Genomic DNA, 25,907 nt, shown 5'->3' on the forward strand with positions numbered 1-25,907 from the left:
AAAGGAGGAGTCTTGTGTGTTTTCCAGGGATATTGTGCCATTTTATAGTACAGTCAAGTAACTATGTTACCTTCAGTTGTAATAAAGTTGAAGTTTATATCAAATATGTTAAAATATATTAAAAGAAATTTGACTTTGTAATTTAACATCTTGAAATTGGGCCTCTGACTCTTTAAAAACTTCCACTCTTTCTAAAACTCCGCCTTCAGGAAGTCATCGCATCATGGTTCCTCTATTAACCCTTTGAAAACTTTCTACAAGCATTTCACTGAGAAGTAGCTTCTATAATGAGCTCAGCAAACTTGACGTTCCACCAGGTGTTTGCTAATTGCTTCTGGCTAGTCTGAAGGAGATTGGAAGCTTGGAAACTGCAGCTCAGAGGAGGAGCTTCCTCCTTGAAGGCGGAGCTAGGTCCAAACAGGCATTTTGCACAGCTGAGTGGTTGCCATGGCGATTAAAGGATTTCTCAAACATTCATGAAAGAGTCAAGGCGACACACCAGGCATGTTTCTGACGAGGGAACAACATTATAACATGATGTAAAGCACAAAAACTAAATTTTACATACAAATAGACAAAATCCCACTGCTTTACAAACACATCATGTTTGTAGCTCCATTATTGGGTTTTACTGGTTCTGGTTTGGTCGTCTCCACTGTGTGCAGCTTCAGTGAAGTCAGTGAGCGTCAGCCGGTCCTAACGCATCGTTTTTGCTGCTCAATGGAGCCGCTTTACCCACCAGTCAGGGCAGGAAGCTCTGGGGAAGTTGAATTAATGCTCTGTATGAACTGTGGATTTGGGAAAAATAATTCAATAAAAGGCATTTCCTGTCTTATCTGTGTCTGTCTGTGGTGGTGGTGGGGGTGGGGGGAGGAAATATCTGCAGGAGGTGAAGCCACATAAAGCGAGACAAGCTCGACATCCTGTAAGACTGCACAGTTTCCTTTCTGTCTCTGAAAATTAGAAGTGCGAGGCCGTTCAGCCTGCTCAGTTCCCTTATTCCTAGTCGTAGGTTGTGGTTTTTATCTCTTTCCTTTGTTTATTTTTGGTAAACCCTCACCGCTACCGCTCAGCAACAATAATAAAAATGCTGCAAACCACGCCAAAAAGCACCATCAGTGGATGGACCCTTTATACACACAAGCACATGGAGCGGGAGAGATGAGCTGGTGATCGGGTTTTAAACTCTACCAGGTTGCACTGACGACACTTTTCGGTGCAGAAGTTGTTGCTGAATGAAGACGACTCAAACGTTTCTGTTTTCAGTGAGGTTTTTAAAATGAAGCCTGAGAGAAAACAAAAGGTGTACAAAGAAAAGATAATAAATTTTCTACAGGAGGATGTCGGCTCTTCATAGGAACCTGAACGGATCGCTAAGAAGAAGCCGAGCCGTTTCGTCCGGTTCTGTTGGTGTGGAAGAGAGAACTGCCTTTTTGTATTTTTATAGTTGAGAAAAATAGTCTCTCATAAGGAAATAAATAGTTCAACTTTAATTTTATCGCCAAAGTATTTTGTTGTTATTAAATAACAGTCAGAATCAGATTAAGTTGGAATCTGATTCTGGTTTAGAGCTTTGCAAAAATTGGTGTCAAAATCTTTGATTGGTACATTTTAATAATGTAGTAAGTGCTGAATCCAAAATGGCCACAAAAAAAAAAAGAAGCACCTCAAGGGCTTCTTTAGAGTAAAAATAAGTTCAATCAGAAAGCGAGTAGCTCCTGCCTGTACTTGCTAACCCCGGCAGGACGGCTGTGTTGAGATGGTGGGATGATAACAGCGTCCCATCAAGTCAATCTCAACACGCTAAACAAGCAGGGAGATAAGAGAGGCTGAAGAGAACATCTCTGTGCTTCTGATTAGTGTTGGACGTCCTCAGCCTGTCATGTCCTTTTAATTTACCTTTGCCCTCTGATCGCCTCGTTTGTTACATTAAAAAAATCGGCTGACCCACCTAGGTGGCTGAACTTTAAATCTTTAGATATTTGAAAAGGATCTTTATAAAAGCCCAGGTTTCACCTCTTCGTGCCGCTTGTTTACAAGGTGAAGAGTAGCAGCTGCTGAAACCTCAAAGACACAGTTCAGGAGTAAAATCTACCTGCGCAAAGAGCCTTTTCTCAATTTCACTGGATCCTCTAAAACTGGGGCAATTGCTTCAAAATGCCTCTCTCGCTTTGTATTATTTAAACAAGGATTTTTCTCTCCTCCTCTTCCTCCATCTTCACCATCCTCCCCCCATCTTTGCTGCAGAGGGGCGGGCGGGATGGAGACGCGATGAGGGCAGGGAGTCGCTGCTGCTTTCATCTCTCCTCTGCAGGGCTGTTGCATCAGGGAGAAACCACAGCAAGTGAACCGGGTCACGATGACCGTAGAGTACGGGGTGGATGGGGCGTTTGTAAAGATACAGAGGCAAAAATTAGCAGCTATAATTTGGGTTATTTAGCCTCACAAGAGGAATTCATTATTGAAAGTCGTATTTCCACCCCAATGTTGTTCATTCGTTTATAAATGTCACAGGTTTAAGCTAAATATTTAATTAACTAGCTAAATGTTTAGCTCAAACTAATTATTAAGTTAGCTGGCTAAATATGTAGCTCCAAGATAAATATTTAGCGAGAAAGATAAGTGTGCAGCTCTAAGCTAAATATTTAGCTAGCTAAATATTTTTGTAGCTAGCTAAATAATTAGCTCCAAGTTAAACATTTATCTAGCAAGTGAAATGTTTAGTGCCAACTAAATATTTTGTTAGCTAGCTAAATGTTTAGCTCCAGACTTTATTTAGTTAGCTAGCTAAAGTTAAGCTCCAAATTAAATATTTCATTAGCTAGCTAACTTGTTAGGTAAACCAAATATTTTCAACATTTTTACTCATGGGCTTCATCATAAAGATAAGATAATTTTATTTATATCTATAAATATCTTTACACATTTTCAGCAACAAAGCAATTTATAGTGCTTTAAATGAGCTAGAGGAAATACAAACAAAACTACAAAAGAAAAGCAAGAGAAAAATAAAAACTATAGAAGTATAGAACTATATATTGGTTCCCTATGTTTCATAAGAATAAGAATTTATAAACAAGTAGGGCTTTTCTGGAGATAAAACTAGATGTTTGTTTTCCCCGTTTGCTATGATTAGTGAAGTACAAATTGACTAAAGATGATTCTGGCAGTTCAAAACTTTACAATAATATTGTAAATTATTACACAACAACATTGTCCATCCTCACATTAATCACAGCATCATTAAGTTTTTATGTATTTCCCTCAACTACATGAATTATATGCACTGTTCAGTATCTGTCAGCTATTCTATTGCTTGTTCTTCCATTGTGTGTACCACTGCCTCAATTTGTTAACTTAAGACTGCTAAAGGTAACATATTTTATACAATTTCTTTCCATCAGCAACCTCTGAACTATTACAAAAAGTAAACATTCATCTGCCTTTGACATGACATAGACACAATCCACATGCAAAACACCAAAGAAGCAACGTCCAGTGAGCAGCTTAAAACCCCATCAGAGCTTCAGCCAGAGGACGCATCAACTGTAACGTTATGGTCGATTAGATTAAATTAAACTTTAATCATTCCCATGAGGAAAATTAGGTCATAGCACCACCAGAGTCACGGATGGGAAACAGAAGGGAAAAGACCAGAACAGCTAATTTTCAAAAGCATAAAGAAAGACAAATTCACAGGAGCCTATTTCAACATAGAAACAATTATTTAGTTTGTTTACTGCATCAAACACCCGATAATAGCATAAATCAATAAAACAGAAGATTTAATGAGCTGAATCAAACGGTGTTACAAGCACCATGACGGGCGCTACACAGTGTTATCACGTTTCACTGCTGATTTTCCACCAACAATTTGCTGTCAATGTCAGAGAAAATACACAAACGTCTTATTATAGAGTCAGGCCTCCAGAAGGTGTTCACCTTAAAATAATAACATGCTGCTCTGCTGTGTCAATAGTGTAAAACATATGCTCCAGAGTACTTTATGATCATTCAGAGGCACTACTGGCTTCTGAACGATGTAATTCTGAGAGAAATTTCTTTTGAACAGTCATATCCATGAGAGCAACAAATTCTCTTTGGCAAATTTTGCAGCAGTGATTTGAATTATGTTTTAATTGATTGCAAAAACAAATGAATATTTATTACTTGTTAATTGCGAGCAAGAACACAATAAAATTTTGCAAGAAGAACAGGGAACAGAAGTCTTTAGCAGAGTATCAGCATCAGTACCACGTTAACAATTACGAGTTCTTGTTATCATAAAAAAAAAAAAAAAAAAAAGAGTCTCAGTCACATGAGTTAAAAAAATGGATTCGAAATTTCCCCAAAAACAACTCCATCCAACAACCCAAACACATTTTGGTTTAGTCTGTAATTTATAGCAAGATAAAGCGTCATGTTGGATAATGTAGTTACTGTTACAGCCTTTGCTCATGTAGCCTGTTATTCACACCACTTGTAAACTAATAGGTAAGCATTTTGTTCCCCAGTTAGCTAGCTGACCCAGATCCTAGAGCCAGACTGGTACCAGTAAACAGACAGCCAGGTGGCATGTTTTGTGTGCACAGAGCACCAGTACCAGGAACACACAATCCCCGTCACCAGTCAGGATCTGCGTGGAAGCAGCCGCTCCACTGGGAACATGTTCAAACCTCCACCAGCCACTCCTCGCCCTTTTCATTCTCCCACCCACTCAAACGCGCCGCGGGACGCTCACAATGGCACATCTGCACCATTCATTCCCATCAGTCTCTCGTTTTTCTCTCCGCGGCTTTGCTTTCCTCGGCTGGGCCCAACGTGACGGCGCCGCGTTCGGAGGAGGAGTAGAGGAGGAAGGCCTGTCGCGACCTGACGGATGGAGGCTTCATGCTCGGGTGCTCTGAGCGTAGAAGCTATGTTGCTGTGAGAGCACCAAGAGACCTGATTATTACCGCCGTCGTCTGAAAGTCTTTAATCCAGGACTCTTCAAAAGGACAAAGGCAGCCGACTGCGGCTTACGCACAAAACACAGATGATGACGTAGCTCAGGAGCTACTGCAGCTTTTCACTCCTTTTGTCGAGTCTTTTATTTTATTTCAAAGAGTCCTCTGACAAAAAACTAAGTTTATTAATGTTCAGCTTTGTTTAGAAAGCGTAAACACACAAAATAAAAGGACTTCTTATTATGTTCTTTTTATCCTTGTGGTGTTATTTTAAAAAAAAATCTGTTGTTTGCTTTAGAATTAAAATAGACGTACAAAATGTTGCCTTAGAGATCTGCTCACCCAGTGACCTAGGTTTTTCACAAACACACCCCAAACTCAGCTATGTGGACTAAACAGTCTGCGATCCGAAGCGCACTGGCTCCAGACGAGAAGAAAACAAAAAGAAAATGCAAGACAAACCCTCAGACTGAAGACGTAATGACTGCTTATCCTGATGATTAATGCAGGAGGACTAATGGCATTATGTACCCCATCACACCACCTCTGAATCTGCCGGGACACGTTTGCCACGCTGTTGACTGGGTTTATTGGCGGACCTGGTTAAGATGTGTGAAAAACCTTAAACGTGGCAACACTTAAAATCTGTTTTCACCCTCAGCGATTCTTTTAACAATCCCTCAAGTGTCTTTTTGTTCATTTCTAACATCCATCTACCTAGTTCTAGTAGAAATGCATATTATCAGAAGGTAGGAGAGATTTCATCAGGTGCTACCTGTTAATTCCCAAACATCTTTTCTAGCTCGGGATTATATAATCTCAAAAATAGATACAAATTCTTTGAGATTTATTTTTTTCATACTTTGGTCAATTATTAGACCTTTCCTTTAAAAACAGGGCGAATGCGAGAAAGGATCTTGTGTCCATTGTTGGACATGGTGGAGGATGTTTTATGCTGTGGTCTCGTCTGTCTCTTCTAAAGGCTTTTGAAACCTTGTTAGTCTGACATGCATCAAAGATGGCCAAGCGGACTCTGCCCACGCCATCTGTGAACGGTTGAGATTTCACAGTTAAGCGTACCGACTATATGAATTCCTTAATTTACCACGATCCGAACATATTAGCAAGTTTGATGAGCTAATTGCACCGTTTCTTCTCCGCCAGTTCAGCCATGAAATAACTGCTACTGCGACACAAAGAGGCCGTCTGGATGATGCGCGTACTTGCAACCGGTGCCAAATCTCATCCTTATGAGCTTGGTGTCTCAAACAAAACAGTTCAACATGAACACCATTCATGCGTCTGCAGAGTGACGTACGCTAGAATATATGGGGGCCTTAATATCTCGTTCACACTGAGCGGTTCTGTGCTGTCGTGATCCGGCGTATTCTTGAGAGTTTTTCCACCGCTAGTTGGACTCTCACTGGGCAGGCAGGGTTAAAACCTAATGCCAAGCGTAGCAGGATTTCCCCCAGTATATTTTAAGCCTGGCGGGCCACCAGGCTTTACTTGTGCATTGCTTATTTATTTACGTCTTTTTAAAATGTTTGCATTTTTTAAGACTTTATAGTTGGTGTTCAGATATTAATCCTCCAATCTTTCAATAGTAGATAATTATCAAGTGATATTTTAAGGTTTCCTGTCAACTTTAAACATTTTTTAATTCAAAACCACGACGGGCCGCTGGATGAATGACTGCCCTACCACCCAACCACCAGGCTGAACAAGTTTTCTGGGGGAAACCTTGTGTAGCATTTTAGTAGCGTGACAATAATCATGACACAATAGTAAGTCTTGTCACAAGCAGTGATCTTTTTTCGTCCCTCAATCAATGCATTATGTTGTGTAATGCCATTAGCTCCACCCTAACTGTACTGCACCATTGTCCAATGGTCCTACACCTGAAAACTGACATGGATATTGGCCACTTTTACAACAGAAACAGGCAAAACAGCGTTGTAAGTCACACCAACCTGTGCCGTACCGCTCAGTGGAAATGTGCCTATCATTGTAATTGTGGGAAACTGAGTGTTGACCCCAATTTGACCTCCATGTGTCCAGCAAATCTGACTGTGTACCATCATTCTTGAAGTTTACCCCCATGTTGTTATGCACCAAAGCTACCAATTTGTTCGAGGTGAACCTTCCAGAAACTCGCAAACAAAGGCAGAATTTGTTTTCCTTACAGAGTTCAAAATAACTTTTCAAAGATTGGATCTAAACCGCAAGACACAAACAGAGAAGAACATAAAACATGAGCTCGCTCAAGTGTGTCTGAGACTAACCATTGGGATATTTCTGTAAACTGTGCAGGAATAAATATTTCAATGACATAATCTCTAAAACAGGTCAGGTAATACACACAAAAGCAAGTAAGATCCTCCTTATTTGACTCAGTTCATCAGACAAAAGTCTAGTTAACCGTCTCAAACGGTCAAGACCTTGAACACAGATCGAATTTACTCAACCGCCTCCATCAGCCCAGATGGTCTTTTGTCCGACCGAGGCTCCTCGTGGCTGTAATCTCATCTGGGCCCGATTGCTGTGACACCACGTAAACAGGCTCAAATTGAATCAGGCCCATTTGTGCTATCAATTTCCTGTCCTAAGCCTTCCACTAAATCTGCTGGGTGAAGATGAGGAGAGTCCTCGAGAGAAAAGGGAGGGAAGAGAAACAACCTCTAATACAGACCGCTCATACTGAATTACCTCCGCCATGAACAGTAGTTAGGAGTACTAGAGCAGCAAAAGAAATGTCCTTTTACAAGCGGGCATCGTAGTGGGCAGTTCATGCTGGAGAAATGCATGGAGACAGGACTTTAATGCAGGACGCAACGAACTTGCGAGGCACATCAGTAGACGGACCAAGCAGAGTAAAGAGCAGGAAACCAGCCTGAGTCAACTATCCTACCAGAGAAGAAATGAGAACATTTTTAGCTTCCAGCAAAAAGGAGAGTGGGAGAAGATGTAAGCAGAGGTTAAGGAGTACATCGCAAAGTGCTTGGAGCCCACAGGATACAGATTATAGGCAGAGAGATGTCAGCAAGTAAAGGAGAACTGAGTGATTAGGCAGCACTTACCAGGCTAAGGGACAAAGCTTTGAGTGCCAATGCTTACTTTTATACATCTAAATTGTTGCAAGTTTGTAAAAGTATACTCCAGTCAACCTTCCCATTATCTCCTGAACGTCTCGGCTCCTGAATTACAGGTCAAAGTGTAGAAAACAAAGCTCCTTTGTAAAATGGCCTTTCACATCTCTGTGCTTCCTCTGACTTCATTTTACTCACATATTGATACTAAAATTAACCAACTTAGAGTTTTCTTCAATCAGTAACAGCAGCCACACTGAAGAGTGTTGTCATCAGTGATGGCAAAGATACCTTGAAAATTAACTTAATTTCCAACTACTGCTTACTCCTTGAAAAAGTAACCTTTTTACTCAACTGATAATTTTATAACTAAAGTTAGATTGCAAATTACTTTTAATGCACTGAGCTGTCAGGAGCCGAAACTTATTCAACTCTCTCCACCTACTGGTTTGACAACAAGTCCAGCTTTTGTTGTTAGGGTCATCGAAACGTTTCTTCAAATTTATAATATTTATAACGTAGATAGTTTGATTTATAAAGCTAGATAGCTTAATGAACTGTGAATACACATCCAGTGCAGAACTAAATTATTCTACGCAGGGAAGTTGATTGAATACCACAAGAAGTGACAGCAAAACAGATTTGCAATAAAATAACGTAAATACAGTAAGAAAAATGTTGAAAAGTTAGCATTTTTTCAAGTGGTAAAAATGTTTGTAGCATTTTATTAGGTTACGCATTTGGTTTGGTGGATTCATTGATCAGAAGGAGATGAAAGGATTTTGCTACAGTCGTTCAAGCTGAAAAACAAAAGATTCCTCTGTGGATCCTTAGTTAAAAGGAAACAAGCGTTAACTTTTACAAAGAAGTTAGACTGAACTCCGAATGCCAAGTGAGTTTGGTTACATCTAAATAAAAAAATGGTTGTATCTTCAGTCCAACAGCCTAGTTAAAACTCCATGATGTGCGTAGGATGAGCTGGATCAAATGTGACCAGTCGCTGCAGGGGGCACTCCCCCCGACACGGCAGCATGCTGCGAAGCGATGAGCAATAAAACCAGCGTGCCGCGCTCGGCCCTGATAGCAGAGAGCTTCTGGATGTCTCATCGAGGTTTAAAGACCAAGGACGAACTCAGTCATGGGTGAACGTCTCGTGTTGGGCTGCTGGCCTGCAGAACTGGCCGCTAACGCGTTCTGACAGGCACCTCTCCTCTACAAGCGCGCGTGCACACACACACACACACACACACACACACACACACACACACACACACACACACACACACACACACACACACACACACACACACACACACACACACACACACACACACACACAATGATGCACAGTGAGCAGCGGAAGCCATTCAGAGCAGCAGTGTCCTCATTCAAGAGCAAGAAGCAGAAGCGACTCCCCCTGCAATAAACTCATGCCTAAAGAGGAGGTCCCGTATCGCATGCAGGCTTCCTCTACAGACCTCAGCGCAGGTATTATGGATTTCACCTGAACTTTCAGGGTCACAGAGTTCACCCACAGCGTCTGTGCAGCTGTTTCTCCACAGTAACTCAGACTACCTGGGATTTAGAGCTTTCAAAGTAATCCAACTCCAGTGTGTTTGTCTAGAAAGTCTGGTTTGTTTGGGGAGATGTGAATGCGCATCGAAATGTGATGTGGACCAAAAAAACAAACTCTAAAAACCGTCGGTGGAAGTGACCTCTGTTCAAATGCATATGTGAATGCCAAGTGGACTGGAGACCGCTAGAAAAAAGCAGGAAGTGAAATATAGGGCAGAGCATTCTGGGTAAATACAACCTGGTAGAGACCAAGGGGAGGCGTCTGGATAGGAAGCAAGTGGTGAAAGAGGGGTCTGTTTGGCTGAGGCCAAACTACATCAATGCAACTGGATCCAAGAGTCTAGCGCTAGATGGAGATATAGTTTACAATCTTTTGCCACAGACAAAAGAGAAATCCTACATCCACTAAAAGCTACTAGATTATTTACATTTGGTGGCAATGGAAGTTGTGCTCAGTGTCTTCTTTCTTGTCGATTCCTTCTTAGTAGCTGAGGTTTTTCAGTTTGGATTGTATGTGTTCAGTGTGAAAGTGAATCACAGCAGCTGAAAATTGAGCAAATGTTGCAATTTTATCCAGCAAACAGACAGAGTCTACCAGATTATCAGATGTGAAGACACCTGACATCTTCAATCCCAGCCTTTTCTGAATGCTAGTGCTAGCCAGCCTCTCGAAGCATTTCACACTCACCCCTAACGATACCCTCTTTTTGAACTCATTTCTTTCTATTAGCAGAGTGCTACCTGCAGCCATCCATCAGGCACAGGAGACAGATCTTGTCCCAGAGGGCCTGGTAGAGACCAAGGGGAGGCGTCTGGATAGGAACCATCTGGTGAAAGAGGGCTCTGTTTGGCTGAGGCTGCATTAGGCGAGTCCACCAACTACACCAAGGCAACAATGACCGGCTTTTATACGGCCTCTCAAGAGCCCTGAGACAGTCTGGGTGATGCTTGTTGAGCTGGTTCCCTTCAGTGACCTGTGGTCTCATCTCAGCCAGAGATGAACTGAGCAGCTTCAGTAATGGATTATAGCTACAATATTAACATCTTATATCATGTGACAAAATGATTTCTGACTCATTTCACACTCTGGGAGCATTCTGGGAGATGTAGGCAATACGTTAGCTTAAATATAACTAATGATGGCCTAATGTCTTCTTGGAGATGCATCACCTCAACCAGTCAATTTAAAGTGGCAGAATTATGTGTTTGCCAAGCACATAGTGCCGTTTTATAGCAACTATTTTACTATAAAAAATATGTAGCATTTGTTCTAAAAATGCTACATATATCAAATATGACTTAAAAGAAATTTGGATCTGAGATCCTGCAACTGCCACACACCAATGGACACAGAAGCCACATCCTTCCCATTAGCTCTACGCCGCTGCATGCTCATATCCGTGTCGCCTCTCTCTGAACGCAGCTCAGATTACACATGACTGCAGTCTGCAGCCGGTTATTAAAGGCTTCTACATGACAAGAAATAATTTGAGCATATTGAGAATGGTTAGGCGATGCCGCTGCCATGATGACACGGAGCTAGTTAGCGCTGCTGCATTTCTGAGACATGTCGCACAGCGATCAGGGCTGCTGCAGCTAAAGGTCAGCACACTGAACCCTGCAGAAGCATGGAGCTGAGGCTGGTTACTCAATCAGAACAGAGGGGCTCTGTGAACTCAGCAGCACACACGTCACTAAAACCGTAAAGGACACAGAGACGAATCTTTGAATCTGCATACGTGGACATGCACACACACCCACACACACATGCTGCTCTGTCCTTGAAAGCAGAGAGGGAGACATTTTGAGCGAGTGTCTCCGTCCTGCAGCGAACTGCATCTTCAGCAGAGGTGAACGATCAGGTCGCCTTCGTCAGAGGTGTGAGCATGAAGGCAGAGCAAGAAACGCTGAAACAAACTGGAATGTTTGCACGTTATTCTTATAAAAAACTATTTTTAAAAAAAGCTCAAACTCAATCAGGTTGAGTGGAGAGCTTCTGTGAACATCAGTTTTCAAGTCTTGCCAAGGATTTTAAGTTTGTTTCAGCTCCGGACTTTGACTGGGACATTATGAGACATGAATATGGCTTAATCTAAACCCATTACATCGTGGTTGTGGTTGGGTTTTTATGGTAATCGTCCTAGTGGAACCTAGAACTGGACAATAAATCAGTAATACATTATATATAGACAAATGATCAATATCAATAGACAATACATCTGATAGAGTATTCAATATACAGAATATTGACTGAACTCTCAGTCAGAACCGCACAGCAACCGCACAGCATTCTGGGAGATGTAGGCAAATGAAAGGCTTTAGCCGCTCAACCTCTCACAGCGAGCTAAGATAGGCTGGTGGCATCAACTCACTCAATCATTCTTTGGTTACCTAGCAACTCACTCATTATTTGGTTACCTAGCAACAACCTGTGGAGTAACTTGCTTAGAAATTTTTTTTTAAAAACAGCACAGAAAAACTGTAGATAAAACAGGAAAAGTCACGCCACAAGTCTGGCAGTAATTCAGATGTTTAAAACACAAAACTAATCAATAATTACCAATAGACCAATTTCATGATGCCTTATTGTCCAGCCCTATTATCACAATAGCACCACAAAATATCGCAATAAATTTATAGGTCCATATCGCTGACCACTGTCTGTCGATCAATCACTTAATGTGAAAACTAACCAGCGATCTTAACGAACAGCTGAAAACACCAAAACCAAACTGCAGACAGAGGAAGATTGCAAAGAAAAGCATTGCATCATGTTTTCACTACATAAATTGCTTAAATTTTCATCCCATCATAGACTCCAAAGATCAGTTTTTCCATCCCGTTTTTTGTTTTGTTTCCTCCTCAAGCGCAAAGAAGAAATTCATATCAAGGCCTCGACCAGAGAAAAGCGGCGCTAGCTGGATGCCGAGCAGGGCGCCCTGTAGTGCCGCTTAATTCACTTTTTAATTATGTCAATCCAACGCAGAAAGCTTTGATTTAAGAGGCATTTCTAAAGTACACGGTTTAAAAAATAATATTTCACTCATGTGAGGGATCCACCTCCCTCCCCCTGCGATTTATCCGGTTGGCAGTAAGCTTCTTAAGTGAATAAATTTTTTTTGACTTATCTGAGTTTACAGGCTCTTATACAAATGTTCCCAAACCAAAGCTCGACCACAGCCGGGCCTGCCAGCGAGACATAACTCCTCCTGAAATATGTTTTCTTTTTCAGCCGAGACTCCTTTCTTGATAAAAGTACAGTTGAAATTACTGTGTCTTAACATCTGTTACCATTTTCAAGTATTAAGGAATAAAAAATAAATAAAAAAAATCAACTTGACAGCCAGTGAGTTTGTGTCACACCGCGTTTTGTGCTCATTTGTTCTGCGACGTTCTTTGTGTCTCCACCAAACTGAGACGAAATATTACATTGTATGGTAATATGCGACCGTAAAAACAACACGAACAGTTTGACAGCATTAAAAAAAGGCAAACAGTAGCTTTTAACAGTTCGTCTATTACTCAACATAACGGAGCTACCAAAGTGGCCAGAGTTTTAATACTTCATCTGGGATTCATTTGAATTGGATCTAATAAGGACTAGTGACCTCATATTTTCAGCCTGGCTGCTGGAGGCTGAAAAGCAAACTCCCACAAAGCTTCAGCAGCATCGTCTGACCAAAACAAGCCATTCAGTAATTGCCATTACAACTTATGGAAAACCAAGAATCCAGCTGGTTCACTTCAGCAGTTATGTACTCGTGCTAAAAGTAATTTGTTTTACCCCCAGAGATGCGATTCTTTGTGAGCCAGGATTCCAAGAAACTCATCCCGCATTCATCTCTGCACGCCCGAGCAGTCGCAGCACCAAATAGCACAGTAATTGTTGAAAACTGTTCTTAAATTAGCAACATGTTAGTCCGGTAGGTTATAGTTCCCTCAGGAACTGAGGTGTCTTCCTAACTCATTAATCAGAATCAAAAGCATTAGCGTTAACTTCTTGTTGTTAAACTTTCTCTTTCTGCCTTTGTGCCCAACTCATGTCTGGTCAGGGCTTCATTGACACCACAAAAACACCAGCACAATTTTTATGATTATACTAATCATGAAAATTAGTTCAGCCGACGCTAAAGAGCCATCCCAAAATGGTATTTAGTGGAAGCTAATGCTAAAGCACTAAATTCAACCACGTTGTTACCCACCGTGTGTTATCATCACAACATGCGTTACAATAGTTTATAAAAGAAAAAGAGTTCCTTACAGTCAAAATACTTCAATTTTGTGTTTTCTGAAAAATACTTTATGTATTTTTGGTGTAAAAAAAAATTTAAAAAATCACAGATACTGTTAAAATTTCTATTTTGGCTCAAGGCGCTTGTGTATAAATCCGTCTCTGTTGCTCAGTATACGTGACCGTGTAAATTTTTGTTACAGACTGACACCTTAATTAAATTGCTTAAAAAAAAAAGACAACCGGTGGCGTGTCAGGCTCTTTGATCATTTCTAATGCAGGTTGAGTCTCACATTTCAACCAGTAATCTTAGATGCTCTGAAAGTTGGATTCTTTAACTTTTATTCCAAGCAAAATTGTCATTTTTTTAAATTCTCAACTAGCCATGTTGTCCTTAGAGAATTTTTTTTTTTTTATGTTTACAAAACCTCCCTTTGCCGTGTTTTTATTTTTTTTCTTTTAATTTTGGACATGTAACTCTCACACCTTGGTCCTATAGGTGATTGGTGGGGAAGTGATTATATGGGACACAGTCCTGCTCCCACCCACATCTCTAAGCAGAGCCTAGGTTCTCTGAAAGAACCGTAATGTTCCTGTTATCTGTGTTTTTATCAAAACAAGCCTCGCCGTTTGTCGCCTCCGGCGTTTAACTACTGACAGGTATTCAATCTACCCACAATAAAAAAATAAATAAACAGTACGACTGTGCCTGCATGATGGCCAGGTTCAACCGCAGCTATGTGGTTAAAATATCAGTTAGCTCACACTGGTGTAAGGCAAACCATCTGTGCATCACGTAACACAGACTCATCCGACCAATCAGAACTGAGGGCCTCACAGGGGAGTCAACACGCACGGCCGGGTGTCGGCGTGACATGCCCGAGCCGAGCGTCCCGACAGGAAGTACAGGAGCTGCAGAGGGACACAAACAAACCGTCAGGAGGTCCAAAGAGCCGCATCTGCTGGGGTGAAGGGAACACGCAGACCTTCAACAGACCTTCAACAAAACATGAAATTCCAAATGAAAATCCGTAATCCATTGTTGATTTATAATCCAGAGTGGATTAGGGGAGCATACCATTTGTTGTGTTTTTCGTCTTTTTTTCCCCCTCAATGCAGAAACTGGAAAGCATTTCTAGGTCATGTAATATAAATAAAGCAGTTCCACGTGGCGAAGCCAGCTATAGGGTCTACAGACTGTAAAGGCTGCTCAGTTTCAGGGAGATGGTTTTATAATCTTCTTCCATGCTCTGCATCATGACCTGGGGAAAAAAGTAGTAACTCCTTCTAGAGTTTTCTACAAATAGACACATAATGGATCCTGGCTCTGATTGGTTGTTTCTGACTGGAAACAGTGCATTTCTGCAGATGGCAGTAGGAACACAAGGAAGAAGCAGAAAAGATGGATTTTTTTCACAGATCATCTGTCTCATATTATACTGTTAGGACATGGTGACAGTTTTAACAAATATGTAAAAATATATTTTTTATAAAAGTTACTTATTGCAGCTTTAAGTGCAACAATGCTACATTTTATGTTTACTTTGCAGAAGTTTAAAGGAGTAGAAGTGTGTGTTTTTATAGCACAAGTAAGTATGATACCTTCAGTCATTGTAAAAATCATATATATGTATATATATCAAATTACTTGGAAGATATTTGACTTTGTAATGTAACGCCATGAAGTTGGGCCTCTGTCTCTTTAAAACCTCCTGCTCTTTCTGAAACGCCGCCTTCAGGAAGTCATCACAACATGGCTCCTCTACTAACCCTTTAACAAGGTTTTTACCAGCGCCGCACTGAGAAGTAGCTCCTATAATGAGCTCAGCAGATGACCAGTTCCACTAGATGTTTGCTAATTGCTGCTGGCTAGTCTAAAGGAGCTGAGTGAGGCAATCGCGGGGGGGGCTGCTCTATGCGGCGGACGCTTGGAAACTGAAGTCCTGCCAAAAGTTTGTTGTACAAGTGTTGCTTTTGACACGTTTGCATTCTGAAAACCGCCTTGGTGTTGGGATCAAGGGTGTGGATTCACAGAGTTCTGCTCAGTCAGCTACTTTTGCCCTGATGTCAAAGTTTCATATTTGTCTTGGTTTATATTTAAGAATCAGGTGACCACTTAAGGAATAAATTTCAACACTTTCAGAGTTCTTCCAAGTGATTAGATAATGACTGACGGAGTTTATCAAAAAGTAGGTGAAGCTGCAAGTTTCACTTCCTGATCCAAACACTGGGCGTGCCAGACAGATCTTAATAATTATTTCACTGCTGTAATATTTCTGTACCATCAGTGTCAATGCAAAAGTCCTATAATGCGACATGTTCCACATGTGGTCAGCTGGTGATTGAGTTAAACTGACAGGAAGTCAATGCTGAAATGTTATTTACCTACAACAACTTCCTACGCCATAAAAGCACAAGCCAGACATGCGATACTGGAAAAGATGTAAAAGCTATAAGTCTGACACTTGAGTACAACAATGTATGCTTCAAACTCAATACTTCTTTCTAAGTAAGAAGAGAAGTAGTTCTTGATTTGCAGTAACAGTTAGCTAGTAGGGTTTCTTGTTGGTCATTGACCCTTTTGACTCATAAAGGAAGTATTATGAGATTTATTACGCAAGAGTTACTTAAAGTTACTCAGTTTACTTACTCAGTTTTTACAAACATATTGCTAACATGTCATCTGTGTCATGTCATGTATGGAGCATGACGTATCGCTATGCCCGTAGTGAGGTTCAGTTCCATTTCCTGCACCTTTCAGATGTTTCCCTGGTTCAAAGAACCCAAGTCAAATTTATGGGTCATTACCAGGCCTGTACTGACTTTGATGGAAAGCTGAAGTAATTCAATCACTTGAATCAGCTGTGTCAGAGGAAGGGCTTCACTGAAATATGCAACATACTGGCCCCAAGGCAGGAAACTGGACACCAATGGCTTAAAAGGTTACTGTAAAGAAGCAATAAGGTGTGTCCAGCAATGACACTTTAGATGAGAGATGAAATTATGATCAGACAATTAAGCAGCAAAACACATCTAATTCGGTGCTACTTTGCCAAAAATTAAGTGTAGCACCAACAAATAGGATAAGATAGACAAACGCTAGAGTCATCTATACTTTCTGGCTCTAAAAAGTTCAAAACTGTCTGAAAACACATTTGTTCGTCTTTTTGGACCTGCTATTATTTTTGCTCTGGTTTCCTTTCACACAAATGTGACCAACATTACAGATAACTAAGAATCTATAAGGTTTCCGTCACTTGTTCAAGCTTGTCTTAAAACTCACAAACCGCAGACCCTCGGGACGTTTATGCAAATTTGAGGACCTACAAAGCAAACTACAGGAAAATTGCCTCAAGATTCAAGATAAAAGAAAATGACATAAGCACGACAGAGCATTCAACCGCCACAATCATAAGTAGACATAATCTCTCAATGTTTTCCAGAAACGTTTTCATGTCTCCAAGTTTCAAGAAAATCTCCTGCCATGCAATGATCGATTTCTTGAGAACAAATCGAGTGGAAACCAGCATTGGTTTGGTGATAAAACCGTTTTAGGTAAGATTCATACCTCCAAAACGGGTCCTGCTCCCAGGATGATCTGTTCCACGCCACTTGCGAATCCCTTTTGGCTGAGGGCAGTCAGGTGATGGATGAGGAAGTTGGTGCTCTGCGTTTTGCCCGATCCGCTTTCGCCGGAAATCACAATGCACTGGTTTTTCCGTCGCTGCAACATGGCGTGGTACGCCACGTCCGCCACGGCGTAAATGTGCGGCTCCAGCTTCCCCAGCGTGTGGTTGTCGTACAGTTTGACGTACTTCGGGTTGTAGATGGGCAAGAACTGGAAAGGGTTGATCACGATAAGTATACTCCCAACATAAGTGTAGATCTTCTCCTGCCTGAAGCGGGCGCGCAGGCTCTCCAGAAGGGCGCGTTCGGTCAGCTCCGGGAGAGCGCACAGGTCGGACGGCGGGTCGTTCCCGGCGGGCTGGGGTAGGAAACCCCGTTCCACCATGCGCCGCCTCTCCTCCGTCACCCGCAGCCACATCTGCAAGCTGCCGCCGTAGTGGATAGACCCGTCCAGGTTCTTCTCTCGCAGCAGGAAGCGATAGTCCTCGCCGCTGCCCAAGCCGCTGCGGTTCTCCAGGGCGGTCCTCGGCCACAGCATCATGCGCTGAACTGGACAGTCTCCCGGGTTGAGGATCCATTCCTCCCCACCGAACTCCTTCACCTCGGCCAACACGTAGCACTTGGTGCGATCCAGGCGCAAGCGCTCGATGAGGCTCTCGATAGCCTCGGCGGCGGTGGTGTTTTTGCGGGCGGCGACCGGGCAGTAAATGGTGCCCTCGGCCAGCGAGCCCGGATAGACGCGCAGGGTGAACTCCTGGTCCTCCAGGCGCCGCCGCATGCTGCCCGTAATGGTGGACAGGTTGGCGCTGCTGGCGTAGCTGCAGCCGCCATCTTGTAAGCTCATGGTGGAGCAGCAGGTCCCATCGGCAAACTGCTCTCTGGGACCGGAGGGCTGACTCAGGACATCCCAACTGGAGGAGACAGGCAAGGGGAAAGAGAAAGGATGAAGGTTAAAACATGGCGGCATAATGTTGAGCACACAAATACAGATATGACCTTTCACCTCTTCAAAATGTCCTTTATGCAACACAGATTCAGTCTAAACTTTTGATTGTATTCTGACATCCCTGTATTCAACACATCCGTCAACCCGAGCTGATAACGTGCGTTAGAATAAACATAAATCTCTTCTGTCAGTTTAATCATTAGCAATTTTTCATATGACAAACATTTCAAAACAAAAGCAGACTTGTCACACATCCATTCAAATCCTAACAGCTTCAGGTATTCCCGTTACTTTGAGTCACAGGACAGTTTGTAAAGTCATGGTATTTTGATGCGTCCCGTCAGAGCGGGCCAACTGAACGGCCGTTCTGAAGCTGCTGCCTTTAACGCCGCACAAGAGAAGCTCCTGACAGAGTCAAAGACCAAGACAAGAGTCGATAGCTATTCAAAACAGCCAGATGCAATGGCTGTTTAATGAAGTTAAAGGTGAATACCACAGTTTATCAGACTGGGAGTGTGGGGGTGTGCGTGTGTGTGTGCGCACGCGTGTGATAATCCTGGGACTATAAGAGTGTACCAAGATTAACAGCTGCCACCTCCAACTCAAGAGAGGTAGCAATGAGAGACAATGGTTCAATTCACAACTTCCCCGCCGATAGTGAGCACAGCCCTTTATTCTGTCACTCTTTTTCTCACACTCACACTCTCACAAACTCGAACACACCACACAGTTTGGTTTCAATGACTGATCTCCTCCGAATGAAGCAAGAGAACAGCGTCACGAGTGAAGAGGTAGTCTGCTTGGTACAGAGAGAGACATCCAACTGTAGCTAGGCTACTACTGACTCTTATTTTCACTGTTACTAATATTTACCCCTCAGGATATACGAGATAGTGATGCATTCACACCAGCCCTGTTTAGTTCGCTTTGATTAAACGCCACTTCATTTGCATGGAAAGTCCGGTTTGTTTGGAGAGGTGTGAACAATTGAACTCTGATGCGAACCAAAAAAAAGCAAACTCAGGTTCGCCTAAAAACCTCGGCCTCTGTCTGGTTGAAGGAAACAATGGTGCAGTTCGAATACATACGTGAATGCAAGAGGACCGGAGATTATTTTAAAAAGCAGGAAGCGAACTATAGCACAATGCACTCTGGGTAAACACAACCAAAATAAAAGCGAGTCTCGTGCTAGTGGGAGAAATGGCTTGTGGTCTTTTGCAAAAGACAAAAGAGAAATTCTTCAACGACTAAAATCTGACACCACTACATTTTGGTTTACATTTGATGAAGGAGGAAGTTGCACTCAGTCACTTCTTCTGGGATTTTTGTTGTTTGTTTTTTTTTGCGTGGTTCTCGGTGCAGCGCCACCACAGGCGAGGGGAGGGAACAGGTTTTTCATTGGGTTTGGTTCGTTTGACACAGTGCAGTGTGTCTAACCTTGTGCTACAGTGAAAGAGACCACTAGTCGTCACTCATTTGCTATGCTGATACTCCCATTAGTGCATGATGATGCAGTAAAATATGAATTTATTTAAAGCCTTTCTACACGTCTTTACAAGGTGTTATAATTGTTGCGACCCGCAGTGCATCCCTGCCTTGCCTCTCTAAGTAGGCAGTCTCTTTATCTCAGGCATTCCAACCGTCCAAATTATCACATTGCATATTTCTTCTCAGATCTGTTCCTCCTTTAACACGTGTTGAACATGAACATGTTGTTTCAGAAGCATCTAAAAAATACAGTTCTTGACCGTTTTAGTTCATCAACGACGGAAAGAAAGAAACTGTCAGAGGAAAGGACGAGGCAGCCTTTGAATGCTCCAGACAGATCCTCCTCTCCCTCATGCTGTCTGGAGGAGTCCTGACCACCTATTGCAGTCTGCAGCGGCCCACCAACTCCAGACAGCAATGGAGAGAGGGAGGGGAACAAAGAGGTAAAGTGTAAGCAGAGCTGGAAAAGAGCTGAGCAGAGAAAGATTGACTGGAGAAGAGAGACAGGCACAAAATAATGGATGCCATCACTCTCTACTGAGCTGTGAAAATAGGAACAGAGTCAAAAATTCAAGGTTTCTTGGGAGAAAAGGAAATACAGTCAGCATTCAAATTCAATTCAAAACATACCTTATTGATCCCAAATGGAAATTAAATGTTATAACTCATATTAATTCAAAATACTTCAGTCATTGCAGAATGTAATCTTGTAGCAGTCTGTATTACAGTGAAGTTGCAGAGGCCTCTGAATAAAGACTTTATCATGAAGAGGATGGTCAGGGTTCTCCATAATTTTCCTGATTTTATGCAAAATCCTTCTTTGCATCATCTCCAGAGGTTCCACAGCCGTCCCTAGATTGTCCTCTCCTGGCTGGCAAAGAGCGATCCGATCCGTTGCCTCAAATCAACGCTGCAGGGCTTCTTCAGCTTCCTCTGACTGCTTACTTACAGTCGTTTTCCTAACAGGGAGTTTCTGAATCCATCCATGACTTGGATTAGCTGGGTGGAGCTCTCTTTTAATTCATATCTAGATTTTTTTGTCCTTGTACAAAACAGTAATTAATAAAAGTTCCCAATTTAGCTGCTGTAATTAGAACTCAAGCAAATCAAATGTCGCAACAAAGTTACAGATATTTAAAATCAAACAGATACATGTTTACATGACAAACAGAAAACATGGTGGAATTATGTATTTTCCAGGCACATTCTATAATTTCAGTACCTTCAGTTGTTATAAAAATGCTCTATTCATCAAACATAACTTAAAAGAAACTTGACTTTGCAATTTGAAGCCTTGTATTTGGGCCTATGTCTCATTACGAAGCTAATGCTCTTTCTGACCATCTTCAGCACGTCATCATTTAGGCTTTTTATGAGCTTTGGGCTGAAAAGTAGTTTGCTATAGCTCAGCAGTTCCACCAGGTGTTTGCTAATTGCTGCTGACTAGTCTGAAGGAGCTGGAGGAGGAGGGCTGCTCTGTGAGGCTGAAGCTCGGTTTGAGACCGCAGCTACAAGGAAAAGCTTTGTGGAGACAGGCGGCACTTTGTGAGAGGAACCATTTACAATGAATGGTTGCCGTGGGAGATTTTGATGAGGGAATAACATTGTAATAAAAATTTAGTTTACATAACAGTGAATCTTCAACTGTTCAGTGACGAAGCTAAGCTGCTCCAGCCTCTTCCTCGTGGTTCCTCTTCTGATTTCTGCAGTCTTCCTGAGCTCAGCCGTCTCTCTAACCAAGCAAGTCATTATGCTGGAAAACTACTACCACTCTCATGCCTTCCTGTCACCAGCCGCTGAAAGCAAACGGCTCAGTTTTCCAGATAAAAACGGATGACAGACACATACTCTTGCACAAGAGCCTGTAGCTGGCAGTGAGTCAGGGCTTACTGTAATCTGTCAAAAACTTCTCGATGGAAGAACAGATTTATGTCAGATGGAAAGGTTTCACCAACTCAAATTTAAGGCTTTTTAGAGACCATTATGGATGAGACTTAAAACCAGTTTCACAACAGAAATGTACAATTGAAAATTGCATATTTTACATATTAGTGGAAAGCTCTTTTGCACAGAACACACGGGACATTGAACAGGTCAGGAAACAGAAGTGAGCCAGAGGAGAAGATGAATGTCGTCCAGTCATCTGGAGATAAAATTAGACTTACCCATGATAAACGCAAAAAAACCCCCAAAAACATAGCTACCTAGCTAGCAAGGGTATATTAGCAGCTAGTCAGTGGTCACAGAAGGTAAGGAAAATGTCTGCATGTGACTCAAACGTTTGCCTAACCCAAACAGAAAAGTCCTGTGAAAAAACTACACAGTATGTATGAGACTAAATAGTTACACCACAACAGCATTTAAGACCTGTGATTAAGGTATTCAAGGCCAACTTACATTTTTCAAGAATTTAAGTCATTTTTAAAGGCCTTAATTTTAGATTTAAGAATCTTAATAACCCTTTATGTCCTAAATTTAAAATCTCCACCTGGATATTTTTGCTTATTTTAATTGTACAAAGTTCTTTAAATCTCCTGTGAGTAAATACATATATTTGCCTATTAATTCATAACAACTGGAATTTTCAATATGTAGCCAGTTATTTTCGCAATTTGCCGTCTATTCAAAGATTGCCCCTAATTTCATTTCCTGCTATGGCGGGGATGAAATTACTGTAATAACCAGATACTGGCGTTTCTGAAACGTCTCCCATTTCAGAAACGTTTGGAATTTTTCAGATAGCGCAAAGTGTGGCGGGATTACGGTACTGTAAATTGTGTTCTGTTTTAGACTAAGAGAGTTAAAGACTTTTAAGGATGCGAGGACATCCTGGTCTGAGGTTCTTGAAGTGCCGTATTACAAGTAGAAAAGACACCAGCAATTGTTGACATTTAGCGATTTTTAAAGTACCGACAGACTAGAAGTGAGGAAAATGTACAACCATCTGATTCCTTCATGGTGTTTTGGTGTAAAATGAATCCTCTAGAAAGAAACAAATTGCAGTTTATTTCCTGCCCAAGCAGGACCGACTTGTTCCAAACCGTCCTAAGGAAAAACGGTTTGACAATATTTGCAATTAATACTACTGCCATGCGGGCTATGTTCCAACTATGCAGGAACGACGGCAATGGAAATGATGCTGCTGCAGTGCCTTACTATGCAGATGACATCAACTTCTTAATCAAGTCTCCAACCTGCAACACATTCCAAATCTGAAGAAACATCCTCAAGCGATTACCTTTGGTTTTACAGCAAACAGAAATAACTCTCAATAAGATACCACCAACTCAAAGGAAAGCAAACGATCAGTTTAAAAGAAACTTGATCACTGTGCTGATTTTGCAGCCGTCCCGAAAATCGGGGTCTGGTGAATGTCGGGTGGTCACAAATCCCACATTTGCAGGCAACGTTTTGGGAAGACAAAAACAGTTTTCTGGCCCCTTCCTAAATAATCTGCCATCAGTGAAAAGGAAGTCAAACATTTTTGTTTTTAGCAGTCAAATTCAAAGCGCTGACAGCGCGTTGAGATAAGGTTATAAGCTGATGAGCTCATCCCCTTCATGTGAGGAGAGAAAGAAAGCGTGGAGCCTGCTCAGCTGACTGGTGGACGGGTTCAGCTCTCAGTCTCTCTCTCACAGGTCTTCACAGATGTCGGTCAGGTGGTGGAAAAGTGAAGAAGTCAGAAGTCTTTCCTGGTGTAGACTATTTATAGAAAGAAGTACTGAGTGCCGAAGCAAACAAGAGAAAAGCTTAAGAGTAAAGAGAAGAAAGATGTCCAACGCAGACAGAGTGCAACAATCGTCTACTGTCTGCTGTGCCGTTAAAAAAAGAAAAAAAGTTTTATGTGTAAACTTTTCCATTATTCTGACAGAAAACCACAACACCATCTCCTTAATGATGCATCATTCTTCAGCGTGGTTGCGAACATCCATTAGGAGCCGAATTACAGTAATAAGCTCATTTATTTGTTTTTAAGTGGCAACAACAGCCTTTAAAACAGATGTTGGAGAAATATCCAGTCTACAATTCAGTGTAAGAACAACTTTAATTTGCTAGGAGGAGCCTGGCGAGGCTTGAGCTGGTTACTGGTGTCATGGCAGGACCGGGACTTAGAAAGTCAACAGTGTTAAATGTAATAAATAATTTATGGAAAATTGGGATTTGCTTCACCAATGCACTGCTTGTGATATCAGTGCACCCAGGAACTACAGGCATCTTTTTTTTTTAAATGTCATTTGCATTGTTTAGAAAAAAATCCATTAAAATCAGAAATCACATTTTGGATTTTTTTTTTTTTTATCTGAGTTTTTAATTTTAAGTCATTTTGCCCAGTCCTGTTGGAGGGGGGGGGGAATGTTTTTTTAGCTCAATGTCATCATACTATGAGAAGCTTCTTCACCTTTTGAAATGTTCTGCTTCAGAATATATATATATATATTTTTTAAATAAATAAAATCTAATAAAGTTTGAACTCATTAGGAGTTCTCAGCAGTGTCTCCTACAATCAACAATCACCTTATTCTCATCTCTACCAAATAAATCCCCAAATCACTCCTTGGCAAATCAGGGCAATTACAAACAGGAACTTTACACTCCTTCTAAAGTGAGCAGCTCATGAAATAAAATACACAACAGGAGTCGGCGCCTTTAAAAAAAAAAGAAAAAGAAAAAGAAAAAAAAAAGTCTGCCAGGGATAGCCGGATTGTGTCCAAGGTATTAAATGCACATGAGAAACTCAACTTGTCCTGCAGGTCTCGGGGTCTGGCTAGCAAACGGACCCCCACCGTCCCTCCTCTCTCACGGTTGGTTCTCACCGGCACAACAGCAGTAAACACCAAACCTCAGCATTCCTGGACACACACACACACACAGGCGCGCACATGCACGCACGCGCGCGCACACACACACACACGCACACACACAGCAGACGCAGGAAGGTGTGTCGTCTTTCTCGGTGCTTCCAGCTGACAGTAGCAACGTCTGGGCTACACCGAGGACAGTTCAAGTGGCAGAACTGGAACTACGTTGCTACGTCGCCCCTTGACTAATTGATTAATCGCGCACACACACACACATGCACACACACACACTTTAATGCCTCCAAACACACAAACAAACACACGCTTGACCCAGTAGAGACAGTCTGTGTTCAACAGGGATGAAAATGTTAACATTTGCATTTCATTGAGCTGATTTAATGCAGAAGAAAAAGAGACAAGGTTCACCGTCAAGTAAAATGATAAGTATGAATATACGTACAGCAGCAGCTGAAAATGAATGGTTTTGATCAGTGACCTTTCCAATCCAAAGAAACTTTTTTTTAACATCACCTGAATAAGGTTTCGTCTAGAGAAGCAGAACTGAACTCACACTTCAAAAAAATGGGACAAAAGGCAAGAAAAACATTTTTTTTTGTCGTTTATGTCAGTATCAAAAGGCAAGATTAAATTAACTTCTATTGCTCAACTTCTAGGCAACAACAGAATGAAAACCCAATTAAACTCTACTGAAGTCCTTTAACACCTCTATGCAGCGTTTAAAAACACCTCTGATTTCTAAATCATTCAGAAAAATGAATAAGGAGCCGCTGCAAAGCGCCTGCCGCAGAGCCACAGGTATTGATGCATATTTCTACATTACAAAAGGTCCAGTCAAAGTCCAGACATAAATCCAATTGAGAATCTGCAACTAAACTTTAAATCCACTGCTGACGGAGGCTCTCCGTCCGATCCGACTGAACGTCTGCGTTCTACGAAGCGCTGACTCAGGAAGACTAAATAACTCGCTGCACCATGCAGCACCTTCATTTTCCTTCCTGGTTATTCCATTAAAAAAAAAAAATAAATAAAAAAAAAACACCTGAGCCTTCAGAAACGCATAAAGACAGCTACAAAGTCAGCCTTCTATCACTTGGAAAACATTTCCAGGATTAAAGGGCTGATGTCGCAGCCAGATCTAGAGAAACTCATTTATATTTAGTTGGATTGTTTACAGCAACAGGATTG

At 41.7% G+C, this 25,907-nt stretch overlaps 1 protein-coding gene across 20 annotated transcripts in view; it reads right to left on the reverse strand.

Moving 5' to 3' along the window:
- The window catches only part of LOC103465968 (unconventional myosin-IXAb-like), a 143,819-nt gene that overhangs the window by 84,845 nt on the left and 33,067 nt on the right, over window positions 1-25,907 (reverse strand). For all 20 annotated transcript variants that reach the window (XM_081607776.1, XM_008411207.3, XM_017305261.2 and 17 more), the window contains exon 2: window positions 17,410-18,379. In XM_081607776.1, coding sequence (XP_081463902.1) covers window positions 17,410-18,379 — 970 coding nt within the window. The remainder of the gene's footprint in view (window positions 1-17,409; window positions 18,380-25,907) is intronic.

This window comes from Poecilia reticulata, chromosome 6 (genome assembly GCF_904066995.2).
Source record: "Poecilia reticulata chromosome 6, P_reticulata-male-v2, whole genome shotgun sequence".
Classification (NCBI taxonomy): Eukaryota; Metazoa; Chordata; class Actinopteri; order Cyprinodontiformes; family Poeciliidae; genus Poecilia; species Poecilia reticulata.